This window comes from Carcharhinus amblyrhynchos, chromosome 1 (genome assembly GCF_965287045.1).
Source record: "Carcharhinus amblyrhynchos chromosome 1, sCarAmb.v2.hapA, whole genome shotgun sequence".
Lineage (NCBI taxonomy): Eukaryota > Metazoa > Chordata > Chondrichthyes > Carcharhiniformes > Carcharhinidae > Carcharhinus > Carcharhinus amblyrhynchos.
In genome coordinates this window covers 68259932-68277446 of record NC_137324.1, presented here as the reverse complement: position 1 = coordinate 68277446, position 17515 = coordinate 68259932, and the positions used below count along the sequence as shown (strand labels likewise).

General features: G+C 42.5%; 1 protein-coding gene across 3 annotated transcripts in view; it reads right to left on the bottom strand.

Moving 5' to 3' along the window:
• Positions 1–17515, bottom strand: part of ipo11 (importin 11) — a 593411-nt gene that overhangs the window by 476707 nt on the left and 99189 nt on the right. For all 3 annotated transcript variants that reach the window (XM_080186460.1, XM_080186476.1, XM_080186468.1), the window contains exon 5: positions 7652–7855. In XM_080186460.1, the coding sequence (XP_080042586.1) occupies positions 7652–7855 (204 nt within the window). The remainder of the gene's footprint in view (positions 1–7651; positions 7856–17515) is intronic.

The window sequence follows — 17515 nt, the reverse complement described above, 5'->3', positions numbered from 1 at the left end:
CACCGTGGTTGAAGATGATGTTCATGAAGCTTCCTACTCAGAGTGATTATGACATCACTGTGAATGAAGAGGGTAGTATTTGTGGAATAATCCATTTGATACCCAGTTCATTTACCAAAGTGACCTTTTCTAGTCCTGTAATAATACAGATAATCCTACACAATTTAGGCATATTGATATTAAATTGCAGACAAAGTGAGAAGCTTATTGGTGACCTGAATGAGAGGAATGGACAAGTACAAGTACATATTCACAAGTAAAAGTCACTACCTGAAATAACAGGGGTCACATTCTCCTCTCACTCTCATCATGACAGCATCGACTCATCCCCTCCCTTCCAATTTGTACTCTGTTCTTCTCAAGGTATTACCTGATGCTGAGATACAACTTCATAATGATCTCTGAATACCAGCACAGCACTTTAGTATTCATTTTTCATTTGGTAAAATGGATATTTAAACTGCAGCTACATATAAAACAAATAAAGGCCTAAAGTGACACACATCTTTCCAGGAGGAATCGCTTGTTAATGAAAGGTGGATTCTCTCTATTCTCTGCAGACACAAACCAATTGTGACATCTCCAACATCAGGATCTCACCAAGAAAGCAAGAAGAAAAGAGAAGTTGAAAGACAGAAATAGAAGGCAATAAAATTTATGGAAAAATGATGAGACAGGCTTAGTTTGAAAATTATACAAGATAGGAATATCTAGGAATGCAATGAGTTAAAACGTTCTGGAAATTGGAAAAAATTGAATGAGGATAGGAGAGGGGAGAGGCACAGGAGTAGGGATGTTGATGGACTAGCAATCCAGACACCTACGCCTAAAGTTCTGGGGACAGTGATCCAAATCCCACCATTGTCTACTAGCATAAAAACCCATCAGGTTCACCAATGTCCATCAGAGAAGGAAATCTACTAATCTTACCTGGTGCAGCCTATGTGCAACTCTAACGCCATGGCAACATGGTCGACCCTCAAATGCCCATTGAAATGGCTGAAAAGAACTCAGTGGCATCAAACCGCTATGAACTCTAGAAGGAATGAAACTTAACTAACTACAAGCATTATTGACCAACGTACCAGAAACAACAATGGCAAAGCCCGAACCTTGACAATCCTGCAACTCCTCTTCAGTAACATCCACCAACATTATCATCCCATCAGACTATATGGCTGAAAGCACTGGATACTACAAAGCCTATGGAGCCCTGACAACTTTCCATTAATAGTACTGAAGAAAAATGCACCAGAACTAGCTGCACCAAGCTGTTGCTGTACAACCACAACACAGACATCCAATGTGCAAAATTGTCCAGGTGTGCTGAAGCAATCCATTCAGACTTGGGCTGACAAGTGAAAGTAACATTCACAGCACTCAAGTGCCCTCTGTCTACGCTTCCGGCTGCCTTGGCAAAGCAGCCAGCATAATTAAGGACCCCACACACCCAGCTCATTCTCTCTTCCACCTTCTTCCTTGGGGAAAAAGTTACAAAAGTCACAGGTTACGTACCAACAAGAACAGCTTCTTCCCTACTGCTATCAAACTTTTGAATGATCTTACCTTGCATTAAGTTGATCTTTCTCTACACCCTAGCTTTAACTGTAACACTACATTCTGCATTTTCTCGTTTCCTTCTCTATGAACGGTATGCTTTGTCTGTATAGTGCGCAAGAAACAATATTTTTCACTGTATGTTAATACATGTGACAATAATAAATCAAATCAAATTCAACATCTTGGGAGTTACAGTTGGCCAATAAGTAAATTGGATCACCAATATAAATACTGTGGCTAGAAGAGCACATCAGAAGCTAGAAACTAAGTGGACTGTAACTTACCTCCAAAAATGTTCATCACCTGCAAGGTACAAGTCAAGAGAGTAATGGAATACTCTCCACTTGCCTGAATGGATGCAGCTCCAATGCGCAAGAAACTCAGCACCATCCAGGGCAAAGCAGCCTGCATCATTGGCACCCCATTCTCTCCCTCCACCATTAACACACAGTGCAGACAGTGTGTATGTAACATCTACAAGAATCACTGTAACTACTCACCAAGGCTCCTCCCACAGCACTTTCCACACCCACAATGTCTACCACCTAGAAAGGCCAGAGGAACTAACGCATGGGAACACCATCTACTACAAGTTCCTCGCCAATCCAGACAGTATCTTGACCTGGAACTATATTACCTTCGCTTTAATGTAATGGGTCAAAATCATGGAATTCCCTTCCTAACAGCACCATGGGTATTACGTCAACAGGACTGCAGCAGTTCAAGAAGATGGCTCAACACCATCTTCTCAAAAGGGCAATTAGGGATAGGCAAATGGTGACCTAGCCAGCCATGCCCACAGCTGTGAAAATAATTTTTAAAAGTTATGCAATGAGTCTCAATTGAAGCACAGTCAGGATCTCGGAATGAGACAATATTTGGAAGGAATGTAAGAATGCAAGACTGGAGTTTAGGGTTGAACTGAAAAACAGGAGGTGCTAAAAGGGCCAGAGCCTTTGCAAATGGTGAATATTCGTCGAATTGCTTCCGCCATACAGGAAAAACAATGGCAGTCATTCCAGAAAGAGGACTCAACGCAGGTTATGTTAGTCTCCTGTGAATATAGATGATCTATACAGTTACTCCACTCAAAATTAAGATCCAATGCTGGTGCTCCACCAAAATGAAAAACACTGCACCATTTAGTGTGAAATATTTTCCTGTTTAATTTATGATTGCCACTGGTGTGACCTTATACTAAATGGTTCAAGAAATATTTCCCTCTATCACAGGACAGGGATTACACAACCTTGTAAATATCTAAGAGACAGATTTTATGCTGCTTTAAAGACTGCAGAGCTGGAGAAAACATGCTTTTCAATATTGTTGTTTTGGCAGGTCTGTCAGGGAACAGCCATCACAGAAAAATACACATTTCATGTTGAAGACCAACAATCTTTTTATTTTTTTCAATGACAACAACAAACAAAGATGAAATGTTCCACCTCAGTTTTGAACACTGTCAAAAATCAGTTTATTCAATTAGGAGTTGTATGAACTCACATGTGTATAATGTATACATTATTATATGTGCACATCAAAAAGTAATGCCAAGAATTTGGAGAAAAGGAATCAATGTCAAAATTCTATGAGTACAGAAGTTGATCATAGTACCTGACACGCATGATCCCTGCTGATGTTCATAGAAACACAGAAAATAGAAGCAGGAGTAGGTCAATCAGCCCTTCAGGCCTCCTCCACCATTCATTTTGATGGCTGATCATCAAAATCAATAGCCTCATCCCTCTTCCTCCACATCCCTTGACCCCTTTAGGCCAGAGAGCTCAATTTCATTTCTTCTTGAAATCAAAGAGCATTTTGGCCTCAACTACTTGCTATTGCCAATCCCTAATCGCCCTGTTGAGCCATCTTCTTGAACTGCTGCAGTCCTTCTGTTATAGTAATACCCACAGTGCTGTTAGGAGGGGAATTCCAAGATTTTGACCCATGACATTAAAGCAAAAATACTACAGTTCCAAGTCAGGATGCTGTGTGGATTGGAGAGGAGCCTGGTAGTGTTCCCATGCGTTAGGTATTGAATTCCACACATTCACAACTCTCTGGTTGAAGAAATTTATCCTCACCTCAGTTCTAAAAGATTTACCCCTTATCCTCAAACTATGACCCCGAGCTCCAGACTTCCCCAACATTGGGAACTTTCTTTCTGAATCCACCCTGTGTAACCCTGTTAGAATTTTGTAATTTTCTATGAGATCCTCTCACACTCTAAACACCAATAAATACAATCCTAATCAATTTAGTCTCTCTTCACATGACGTACCTGCCATCCCAGGAATCAGCTTGATGAACCTTTGCTGTACTCCCTCTGTAACAGGGCATCCTTCCTCAGATAAGGACAACAAAACTGCACACAATACTCAAGGTGTGGCCTCACCGTGCCCAGTACAATCACAAAACATCCTTATTCCTATACTCAAACCCTCTCACTATGAAGGCCAGAATACCATTTGCCTTCTTTACTGCCTGCTGTACCTATATGCTTATTTTCAGCAACTAATGCACGAGAACACCAAGATTTCACTGAGAATCTGCCTCTCTCAGTTTACACCCAGATAATAATTTGCTTTCCTATTATTGCTACTGCAGTGGATAACCTCACATTTATCCCCATTATACGACATCTGCCATGCTCATGACATATGCCCACTCACTCAGCCTGTCCAAATCGCACAGAAACAACTCTGCATCCTCCTCATAGCTCATCTTTTCATCCAACTTTGCATAATCTGCAAATTTGTAGATAATACATTTCAATCCTTTTTCCAAATCATTAATATACAATGTGAACAGTTGGGATCCTACCACAGATCCCTGCAGTATCCTACTAGTCTCTGCCTGCCAATCCAAAAAAATGCCAATTATGCCAACCCACTGCTTCCTGTCTGCTAACTAGCTTCCTATCCAACTCAAGACTCTACCTGCAATCCCACGCGCTTTAACTTCACATAGTAGTCTATGTGAGACCTTGCCGAAAGCCTTCTGAAAGTCTAAGTAGACCACATCCATCGGTTCTCATTGATCAACTTTATTGGTTACATCCTCAAAGAATTGCAGTGGATTCATCAAGCATTCCCTTCCTAAATCCATGCTGACTTTGTCTAAGTATACCAGTGCCTTCCAAATGCTGAGCTATGAAATCCTTGATAATGGATTCTAGCAACATCAGTTCTGATATTAGGCTCACTGGTCTATTGTTCCTTTTTTGCTTTTTACCTCCCTTTTTGAATAGCAGGCTTACATTAGCTAACCTTCAATCTGTAGGAACCAGTCCCGAGACCAAAGAATTTTAGAAAATGACCACCAACGGGTCTACAATTTTGCAGCCACTTCCGTAAGTACTCTGTGATGAAGATTATCAGGCCCTGGTGACGAATCCATCTTCAATCTAATCAATTTTCCCAAAACTATTTCTTTGCTAACATGGATTTCCTTCAGCTCCTCACTAAAACCTGCTTCTTTCAGTACTTCTAATACATTATTCATGTCTTTCTTGGTCGGTCATTTTCAAGGTTTAGTTCCATTTTTCAAACTAAAATGGTGCCTAGGATAATGGAAGAATGTGGATTTAATTCCACAAACAGATCAGGTATAATCTTACTGAATAATGGAGCAGGCCCAAGGGTGGAAATGGCACACTCCATCTGCTATTTAATGATCCTTTTCTGGGGTGTCATCAAATTTTGCATGATAAATCCATCTGAATGGAGCAGTCTCAATGGGTCAAATGGCCTGCTTCGCTTACATCTCATGGTCTTATGGTATAAATTGTCAGAAGCTAGGGATCATGGAATAGCAAAGATGCACAAAAATAACAATGAACCGATACAAAGATTAATTAAAAAACTAACGGAATTTTAGCCTTCTCTCAATGGGAGCTGGATTAAAACAGTTTAAAGAAAATCTAATTTCCCCTCAGATCTTTTGTCATATCATTGCTACTGAAGGTAATGTTTAAAAGAGCAGATCCAGATACTGCAATTTTTCAAAAGAATCTAACAACACTGGGAGATTGAGAAATAATTTTTGTTTTCGAACTTTGTGAGCTATTTGATTTAAAACATTGTTCATTTCTTTAGAATGTGGTCCCAGTTATTGCAGTAAGATTTTATATAGCTGTCAAAACATGAGCAATGTTATCAGCACTAGTAGTTAAATGTGGATAGGCCTCAAGCCTCTTCATAGAAATCAAAGCTCTTAACAAAAAATACATTGATCCTGATGTGTAATTAGAATATCAACCAGGCGGACAAAACCAAAACTCCACAATTGCAATAACACTGAATTAACATGGCGTCGCAAAGCTCCTACTGAGTGTCATCTTGTCTTAGATGCGTGCCCTCTGGTGACCCACCTTCCCAGTAATGGAAGAAGTTTCTCCTTATTTGCTCCATCAAAATCCTTGACCTATATTAAATCTTCTTTTATCTGTCTCCGCTCTTAATGAGAACAATCCCAGGTGCTCTACTTTCCCTGCATAAGCCAAGTTTTTAGTAAATCTGGTAAATTCCCTTTGCATCATTTTCACCGTTGAGATCCTTCTTGCAGGATAGTGCTCAGAATTGGACACAATGCTCCCAAGTGCTCTTTAGCAAGGATCTATAGAAGTTTAGCGTAACTTCCTCGCCTGTGTTTCATGGACAGGATTTTCCAATTTTGCCTACCCAGAGATCTGAAATTCCCGCCCAAGGTCTACGGACATCTAAATAGTCCATGAAATTGTCCAAATTGTCCATTCCACCTGTGATAACTCCAGAAGCGAGAGGAACCAGAAAACATGCCCATGTCTTGACTGATAAAGGCAATAAACACTCTAAAAGGTTTATTTGATTTCTCCTCATAACTAAAAAGTTTCTTGTCCCTTGATGAATCTCTATTGCACACTTTCAACACTACTCATCCATAATTGAATATTCCAACTGACATCTCACTGATAACGTATATCAATAACCTATTTATAAACTCAAGAATCCATATATTCTGCTCAAAAAATACAATTGCCGTTTGTCTGGTCATTTAAGTATTTATCAGATCCAAACATCTACACCATTCAGCATGCCTTTTTCATTCCTTAGGCTTGTACTTAAAATGGATGACTTCACATTCACTTACATTAAACTTCAAATAATACCAATTTACCCAAACATTTCCATCCTCCGAAAATCTCTTGCATTCCTCTTCAATCAAATATGCTCAGTTTTTGTGCTATCTGCAAATTTTGATTGTGTTCCCTGTATTCAATTCCCAACCATTAAAAAATCTTGGAAACAAAATACTAAGATAACACCTGGGAAATTGCACTTTTATTCTTCCGTTAGTGTGGCATGCTTGACAAAGAAAGCATTTATTGCTGATCCCTATTCACCCTTGAAATGAGTGCCTTGCTAATTTCATTTCAGTAGACAGTTAAGAGTCAACCACATTGCTGTGGGTCTGGAGTCACATGTAGGCCTGATGTAAGAATGGAGATTTCTTTCCCTAAAGGACATTAGTGAACAGATGGGTTTTTATAACAATTGATAGTTTCATGGTCACCATTATTGATTTCAATTCCAGATTTCATTAACTTAAATCCTACCATCTGCCACGGAGGGATTTGAATTTGGCCCCATGTTCTTCAAAGCATTAGCCCACGCATCGGTTTACTAGGCCAATGATATTATCACTATGCCACAATCCCTGCAATATTATCTCCCCTGTTCATGTTCCATATCCAAAGATATTAACTGCACTTTACTTTTAAAGTCCTATTCACATTGTGCAATTCTTGGATTATCTCCCAAAATAGTTTTGCTACCTTCCGTCTTCCCTTCACAAGAATCCTATAAATCATCCCTTCGACCCTGGGCAGAATTTTATGGCCCATCCCACCAACAGGTTTTTCAATCCTGCTGAAGTCAATGGACTTTTGAACATCCTACCAAACCCCAATGAAGCTATAAAACTTCATGCTCATGTATTTGTTTCAACACTTAAATCCTCCCTCTGCCAGTAAGTGCCAAGGGCTGTTCTTTAAAATGAAAAATATTACGTGAATATAAGTCTTGATCACTGAACATTTAAAAATACTTACATCTTGAAACAGCTTCTTATCTGCTACCAGTTTTTTGGATGACAGAGTCTTAGTGACATGATAAAACGTAAGCAATGCTCTGTGTTGACGGAGATCATCCTGCACTTTTACAGATTCTAACAACGTGGGAATTAATTCTGGCCAGTGCCGAGGACAATCTAGCCTGGCAACTTTAGCAATCAGTACTCCAATTTGGGTTGCGATCTGTAATGACATAAACCACAAACAAGGCAAATTATTTAATTCAGGAACAGACCATGAAAGAAGTGCAGAACAAAACAATGCTCTACAAAGCCAATATGCAGCTTTCAGAAATCAGCTTTCAGATTTTAAAGAAAGATTTTGCCTAACAAATTTCAATTACCAAAAATAAAGTAGTGTGATAATATAAACAGGGCCTAGTTTTAAGGCTGATAAAATTGGATATCCTAAATTAAAGAACTGGGCATATTAAAATCAAACACAGTCAAACCTCGGGCAGGCCAATTGTACAAATACACAAACATGTCTGGGTCTGACCCATCAATCACCCTATAAAGATGCCGGCATTGGACTGGGGTAAACACAGTAAGAAGTCTCACGACACCAGGTTGAAGTCCAACCAGTTTATTTGATAGTAAACCCACAAGCTTTCGGAAACGGTGTGCCTTCATCAGGTGTGTGGAAGGTTCACCTGACGAAGGAACACCGTTTCTGAAAGCTTGTGGGATTACTATCAAATAAGCTGGTTGGACTTTAACCTGGTGTTGTGAGACTTCTTACTGTATCAATCACCCATCAAAGGTCATGGCACTCTACTGATACTTAGCAGGAGATCATTGCACCCATTGAAATGCACCTGCCTTTTGTTAGAAGCCCAAGTCGGGCCAGACTTTCTACCACTGAGAGTTCCTGCAGTTACCTTATCTGATAACGGGTTACATTTAAGCAACAGCATGGAGATGGACACCTGGGGGCAGACCTTGGTGTCCTGTCAGGCAGTCTTCAAAAAACCCACTGGGACCTCACTGGCAGGAAGCCAAAGAAGTTTCTGGAAAGGCAAGCAGGCAGGGGGATAAAGGGACACATTTCAGACACACCAGGAGCAACGACTCGATGAAGGCGGCGAACTTGACCATCCAAAAGACTGATCAGAGAAGGAAGGAAGAGGTTGCCATCGAGATTCACTTTCAGGACAATAGACCAGAGGGACTCAGAGAATCGAGCCTGCAGTTTTACCAAACCATCATTGCGGGTAGTATACTCGAATCTGGGGTATCCTCTTCTTTTATGTGGGTAATTTAAGGGTTAATAGTGTTATTATTAATAAACTTGTTGAACCCTTACTTGTGTTTGTGCTTTGTCCGTCTTGCAAATAAGGACACCAGGGTAAAATCTTACAGTAAGCAAACTGGTCAAAAGTATCTGAGAATTAACAGGTACAACATTTGGTACCCCAGATGGTCCTTCGATAAGAAGTGATATGTTGCTCTGAAGTCGAACCTTCAGCCTGATATTCTCCAACACTCCGTCTGAGCCTGAATTAAGAGGGCAGGTTGCCCCAACTGATGGCCAGTCTTGAGTGAAGGACTAATACAGATTCAACCAGTAAATTGGGCCATAAACCCAATGTCTGTAACACAAGGTGGACGAACTGTGTAGTTAGAACTAGAACAGTCTAGGGAATTTGGGTAAAATCTACCGGAGAGAATTTAGTGAAAACTGGACCCCTACCCCGATCCCTTACCCATACTCAAGTCACGAATCCTAAAAGGAAATAATTATGGCCAGTCATGCCAAATGGGAGGAAGTCCTCCGTTTATATTTGAACCATAAGTGGCCCAAATGGATGCAGTGGGGTGACTCCCCAAAACTGGATCTGGGATCTGAGGGAGAGAGTTGTTGGAGCCCATAAGGAAGTGGGTAAAAGGGCTCCCAAGCTTAGGAAGGCGACTGCAATTGCCAGTAGTCTAGAACAGCTCCTTGGTAGAGAAGCGGAGATTACCCTGGTTAAACGGGACAGAGGCGCCCAGGTAACCCAACTAAAGCAGGACTTAATCAGTGCTACCGCACGCATACAACAATTGAAAGCAGAGGTAGACACAGGAGAGAAAAGGAACCAGATTAATATGATACACAAGTCAATTCCAGGCTCAATGTGATAAAGCCTACCAAAAGGCACAGAGCGCTGTCAGTGAGAGAGGGACTGCGCTACAACAGATAGAGGAAGTTAAACTTAAATGCAGCGACCTGCAGGCGCAGTAAAAGTTTTGCACCAAGCAGGAAAAACAAATACAGCCCGCACAACAGACAACTCCAAATGCCTGCACAAGATTGAAGATTTAAAATCACAACTAGCCATAAAAAGAAGTGTAATGTGTGCATACACCACTGAAACAGGGGATACTGACCCAGGGTAGAGTGGGGGGATTTAGAAGGGGATGCCTGCCATTATGCAACAGCTAGCGTCACTGTCAACTGGGGAGCCCCACCTCCCTTCCCAGAAACAGAACCAATGGCACCGCCTAATTGAGCCCCCATCTCGGGGAACTCAATCTCAGCTTCTAGTCCTATTACCATTCCAATAAGTGCAATCACTAATCAGGTTCCTGAACCGATGAATCTGGTCACCACTCGACAACAGGATGGACAGAAACACAATGTGGCTTATGTAACTCCATACACCATGACACAGCTCAATGACATAGCTAAAGCGATTGGAGCATTTGAACCCTCCGAGGATCCACATGCTCCCTTTGACCAGGTCACCCAATATCGTGTTTTAAACAGCTTATACGAGGCAGAAGAGGTTAAACTTAAGTTAAACTTCATTTGTTACGTTTAAGTCTTGCCATCCGTTCCGCCCTACCCAAACCCCAGAACATGGCCGGGGGAACCCTACCAGAAATGAGGGCAGCCGTTCTGGCCGCCATAGACCACAATAGGGATGACCCGGTACAAGACTTAAACAACTGCCAATAAAAGCAAGGGGAACACCCGACAGCCTATGCTAGCCGACTATAGAACCAATTTGTTCCAGTTTTTGGCCAATTAAATCGAGTCCAATTAAATACACACCACCAGTCAACATAGATCCGGACCCTGATAGCACACGTCACTGAGGGGAGTCGGAAAGCCTGTAAGAATTTTGATCCTGGTGATAATACACATACAGAAGCCTGCGCCATCTGCAAAATGACTAGCGTGTGGGAACAGGAAGTCAGTCAAACAGACACCCCTAAGCCACAAAACGTGGAATGATGAACCTGATCCACACAGACCTGGCCCCGGTTTGGCGTAACAAAGGGGGAGGTGGAAACAGGGGACAGGGAAACACAGCTCCATATACCCCTGCCAATCATTGCAGCCCCGCGCAGAACCCTGATATATTCCCAACCCCAGGTAAAGGGAACAAGATAAAACCAATCCCAGATATGCACCCCCACAAGCTCAGTGTTATAACTGCGGGCAACCCTTCCATTTTGCCTGGGACTGTAGGGCACCACCAAATTTCAGGGGACCAGCAAACCCCCGCACACCCATACACCCCTGGTGATCGCCGTCACAGGGAACCACAAGGCCGTACAGGACATAGGCCCAACCCCCAACACCAAGAATGATACAGAGCTGAGCCCAGAGGCCCATGCCCACAAACACAGTGGCAACCCAACCATTTTGCCCAGAACTGGAGGGCACCAGCCAACTACCCCACACAACCACCTCAGTGGTTCCCTGATGATGGACCCCAACCCATGCGCTCGAAGGACCGGCCCGACAAGCCACAATAATCCCCACCCACTACCCCCAGGACTAGCAAATGAATCTGCGGTTCCCGCCCCAATTTACAGGGCTTCAGGAATAAATCCCTGGCCCAGGGGACCCCAATGAAAAGGATGAGGAACCCGCAAACCTTACCCCCTAAAGCGCCCCTGGTATCAGGACCTTTTGACCCAGCGCTCACTACCAGAGGTGGTAATGTAGTGGGTATCTGGCAGCCAAAGCCCGCCCATGTAGGTTCCCTCCACTAAGAAAGAATCAGGACATCACAGTCCAAATTGTAAATAGCTTTATCCATCCACTCTACATATGATCCAATCGAAAAGGGTTTCTTATCTGCCCATATTATAATCTTCCGACACACCACAGTTTGGTTGTGGGATGAAGAATCTATTGTTATACTGTCCTCCAACAACAAGGGCACATGTCAAATACCCAACATTTTATTTTCACACTCTGCAAACTCCTTACCCCACTCAACCCCATTAACACTGATTGCCGACCAACCCTCCGTATGACACTCTTGGGCCTTTATTATTCATTTACTTATTTCTTTGTTTTTTTTGAAAAAGAGGGGAGTCATACAACATTCTAGTGAAGAAAAGGAAAAGAGAATCAGGTATTCATAAGAATTAACAGGTGCTACCTTGATTTCCCCCAGAATGAACTACATATTTCTTTGCTATCTAGGACTCCTCATCTCAGACCAAACCAGAGACACCACATCAAGCAAATACCAGAAAACCAGCCTCCAATACCCCAGGTATATGTGGTTCACCCCACCAGATGCAGGCAAACGTGAGGATGGCATCCTATAGGTACACCCCAATAAGACTATCACCCATGGGTGTAATAACCAGAGTGGTGTACAGGAAAGAAAATGGGTGCTCTGATTACTGCTCTCTAAGGACGACGCTCACTAGTGATTGGTGGGTGTATCTTAACCATAGGTGCTTGGAGCTAGCCTGTCAAGCCATGGTCCAGAAAAAGGGCTGGAATTAGAAAAGTGCCCCGGTAAGGTTATTCAGAACAAGTATCTTTACTATGAAATTAAGAATGGGTTAAGACCAACTGTTAACAAACCCATCCCCACTTGTCCCAAAACTACACCAGGGTCCCAAAATGGGTTGATACTAAAACATACAGGGAAAATATTATTCGACAACACACACTACGAATTGGTACCAGTAGTGGTAGATTTAGCCAGAACACAATTACCAAACTGGTGTCCCTCTTCACTTAGAAAATTGTACCTCCACTTGACCCACAGGCTGCTAAGCCGAAGACTGGGACTCATGTGGGAGAAGAGACGCCCAAGTCAAAAGGGTGCAAGAGGAGGGAAATCCTGAATGATCTGGCGACTGCATACGGAGCAGGGGTATACACCATTAATGCATTGGATCTGGCTGATTTGGATGATAAACACAGAGTCCTAACCTGACAAGTTAAACAAACCTTGGACAGCTTAAATGAAAATGCTCGGCAAGATGCCGAGGGAGATTTGGCTGAGAACAGGACTAGTCGCCTTATGGTTACTGAACTAGAAGGATATGCCCAAACTATTAATCAGATCCCCCGAGAGAGGGTGGAAGATGGCAACAGGCAACAGAACCGAACCCTATGTAGCATCTGTGGACAATGGATGGTCAAGCAGTTAAGAGAGAATCTCAACCAGGTTAACGGGGAAAGTTCCAGTCTGGATCAGTGATGAACAGATTGAGTGCCTGTACCGAGGAAAAAGATACCCCAATGTCACTAACTGCCAATTACGGCAACTGACCAGGGCCTAGTCTAACAACAGTTGTATAGGAACCCCAGGGACTGCACTAGGAATGTTGGGGATCCCAGTAATATTAAAATATAAGGTCAGGTTGAGACTTTTTGAAGCAGAAAATATAGGGATCATTAAAGGAGGGATGTGGATGGGATACTAGGTGACTTTATGTGGTCGAGAAAGGATGGAAGCTAATAGGCAGCAGTCTGGAGAAATGTGAACACACAGATAAAATGGCTGTGTCCCCATATCCGGTGTATGAAAACGAACATGCTCTGTGCAGATTCAGAACAACAACTCACCTAAATTGTACACTGGAAATTTGAAATTTAGAAAGGGATGTCACCTGGGTGGCTTACAGGGGGGGAGGGAGAATATTGTACTACAACCTCGCTAGAAAATTACCAGTACAGGGCAGCCACTTGTAACATCCACAACACTATCTTTTGCATTAAACCTCAGATTCCCACTAGGATAGGATTAATTGAGATGGTAGACATACTCAGAAGAGAGAAAACACCAGTAAATGCTAGCAAGAACGGCTGAGGAACAGTGGAGGATTTTTAAGGAGATCTTTTTTGGTACTCAGCAGTAATATATTCCGATGGTAAAGAAGGACTGTAGGAGAAGGGATAACCAGCTGTGGTTATCTAAGGAAATAAAGGAGAGTATTAAATTGAAAGCTGATGTGTTCAGAGTGGCTAAAAATAGTGGGCGATTAGAAGGTTAGGAAAGATTTAAAAATTAACAAAGAATGACTAAGAAGATGATAAAGAAAGGAAAGAGAGTATGAAGCCAGACTAGCTCTAAATATAAAAAATGACAGTAAAAGTTTTTACAAATATATAAAGAAGAAAAGACTGGCTAGAGTGAATGTTAGACCCTTGGAGGATGAGAGGGGGTATTTAGCAGTGGGCGATGAGGAAATGGCTGAGGCTTTAAATAAGTTTTTTACCTCGGTCTTCATGGAGGATGACACAAATAGTTTGCCGGATATTAAAGGTAGAAGGATGGTAGGAGATGAGGGCCTTAATGCGATTACTGTCACTAGAGAGGTAGTTCTTGATAGACCAACGGGACTGAAGATAGACAAGTCCCCAGGACCAGATGGAATGCATCCCAGGGTTCAGAAAGAAATGGCAGAGGTGATAGAGGATGCCTTAGTAATTATTCATCAAAATTCACTGGACTGCAGATTGGAAAACGGCTAATGTTACACCGCTGTTTAAAAAAGGTAGCAGACAAAAGGCAGGGAATTATAGGCCAGTTAGTTTAACGTCTGCAGTTGGAAAAATGCTAGAATCTGTCATCAAAGAAGTAGCGAGGCACCTAGAAAAGAATGGTTTGATCGAGCAGACGCAACACGGATTCATTAAGGGAAAGCCGTGTTTGATGAATTTATTGGATTTCTATGAGGATGTGACTGGTGCGGTAGACAGAGGGGAACCGGTAGATGTAGTGTTTTTAGATTTTCAAAAGGCGTTTGATAAGGTGCCTCACAAAAGGTTGCTGCAGAAGGCTAGGGTGCATGGAGTTGGGGGTAAGGTGTTAGCATGGATAGAGGATTGGCTGTCTAATAGGAAGCAGAGAGTTGGAATCAATGGGTGCTATTCTGGTTGGCAATTAGTGACTAGTGGAGTGCCGCAGGGATCGGTGCTGGGGCCTCAACTGTTTACCATTTACATCGATGACCTGGAGGAGGGGGCTAAGTGTAGGGTGATGAAATTTGCTGATGACATGAAGATGGAGTGGAAAAGCAAATTGCGTGGAGGGTGTGGAAAGTCTGCAGAGGGATCTGGATAGGCTGAGTGAGTGGGCGAGGACCTGGCAAATGGAGTATAATGTTAGCAAGTGTGAGGTTATCCACTTTGGCAGAAATAATAGTAGGAGGGATTATTATTTAAAAGGCGAAAAGCTGCAGCATGCTACGGTGCAGAGGGACTTGGGGGTCCTTGTGTACGAATCGCAAAAACCCAGTCTGCAGGTGCAGCGGGTGATCAAGAAGGCAAATGGAATGTTGGCCTTTATAGCGAAGGGGATAGATTATACATGTAGGGAGGTCTTGCTGCAACTGTACAGGGTACTGGTGAGGCCGCAGCTGGAGTACTGTGTGCAGTTTTGGTCGCCGCACTTGCGCAAGGATATTTTGGCCTTGGAGGGAGTGCAGAGGAGGTTCACTAGGCTGATACCGGAGATGAGGGGATTGGATTATGAAGAGAGATTAAATAGATTGGGTCTGTACTCGTTGGAGTTTAGAAGGATGAGGGGGGATCTTATAGAGATGTATAAGACACTTAAAGGGATGGATAGGGTAGAGGTAGAGAGATTCTACAGCTGAGAAAGGATAGCAGGACTAGAGGGCACTGCCTCAAGATGGGGGGGGGGAACGCAGTTTGGATCAGAATTGAGGAGGAATGTCTTCACTCAAAGGGTGGTGAATCTCTGAAGCTCTCTGCCCATTGAAGTGGTGGAGGCTACCTCGCTAAATATATTTAAGTCACGGGTAGATAGGTATCTGATAGATAGGGGAATTAAGGGTTATGGGGAGAAAGTGGGACTGATCCACTTCAGATCAGCCATGATCTTATTGAATGGTGGGGCAAGCTCGAAGGGCTAGATGGCCTACTCTTGCTCCTATTTCTTATGTTCTTATGTAAGAAATTGAGACAAAGCTTGGGAGACTATTTTGAAAAAATTGATATTGGGATAACATTTCTCCCCAAGAAACTTCAACAACTTAGGACACAATTGATCACAGCACACAAGACCTTTGTCAATGTGGTGCAACAAACAAGGGAAACAGAAAAGAATATTAGTGAAATTAGAGTCACTACATGGTGGGAGGACCTCTGGGATTGGGGTTCAAATGTCCAAATCCACCCATGGATCCGCATTCTGGCACACCTGGCCGTAATAGGAATCTTACTTATGGCAGTGTACCTAACCATCCTCATATTTAAATTCGCCCGATGGAACATAAGAACATAAGAAATAGGAGCAGGAGTAGGCCATCTAGCCCCTTGAGCCTGCCCCACCATTCAATAAGATCATGGCTGATCTGATAGTGGTTCAGTTCCACTTATCCGCCTGTTCCCCATAACCCTTAATTCCCTTATCGGTCAAAAATCTACCTGTGACTTAAACACATTTAACGAGGTAGCCTCCACTGCTTCAATGGGCAGAGAATTTCAAAGATTCACTACCCTCTGGGGGAAGAAGTTTCTCCTCAACTCTGTTCTAATTTGACTCCCCCTTATTTTGAGGCTGCGCCCTCTAGTTCTTGTTTCCATTCTAAGTGAAAATAATCTCTCTGCTTCTACCCTGTCTATCCCCTTCATTATCTTATATGTCTCTAGAAGAACTCCCCTCAGCCTTCTAAACTCCAACGAGTACAGACCCAGTCTACTCGATCTCTCCTCATAAACTAACCTCATCTCCGGAATCAACCTGGTGAACCTTCTCTGCACTCCTTCCAAAGCTAATATATCCTTTCTCAAATAAGGGGACCAAAACTGCATACAGTACTCTAGTTGCAGCCTCACCAATACCCTGTACAATTGCAGCAAGACTTCCCTGCTTTTATGCTCCATCCCTCTCGCGATAAAGGCCAACATTCCATTCGCCTTCTTGATCACCTGCTGCACCTGCAAACTGAGTTTTTGTGATTCGTGCACAAGGACCCCCAGGTCCCTCTGTACCGTAGCATTTTGTAATTTTTCACTACTTAAATAATAATCCATTTTATTATTATTGCTTCCAAAGTGGATAACCTCACACTTGTCAACATTATACTCCATCTGCCAGATCCTTGCCCACTCACTTAGCCTATCCAAATCTCTCTGCAGACTTTGTGTCCTCCATGAAATTTGCTTTCCCACTCAATTTCAACAAAATCTGGATTCAGCAAGGGCCATCTAACATCGAGAGAGGCTCTACAAATCGAGCCTTGATACTCTCCCATCTATATTTAATATGTATAGTCACTTGTCATTTTGTGCTGTTTATTGCTTTGTTTTGTATGTATCCAATTGATGCATTGTTTCTTTATTTTAATTATTTTACTTCATTTAAATTTATTGATACTATTGTGGGTTAGGGATGATACCATCAACCCCAGATACTTGCTTGTTGGGATGGTTTGGTAAGAATTGCGTGACCTGGTTTGCTGATGCTCACTGGATCAAGAGGAGGGAATGTGGTAATATAAACAGGGCCTAGTTTTAAGCCTGATAAAATTGGATATCCTAAATTAAAGAATTGGGCATATTAAAATCAAACACAGTCAAACCTCGGGCAGGCCAATTGTACAAAAATACACAAACATGTCTGGGCCT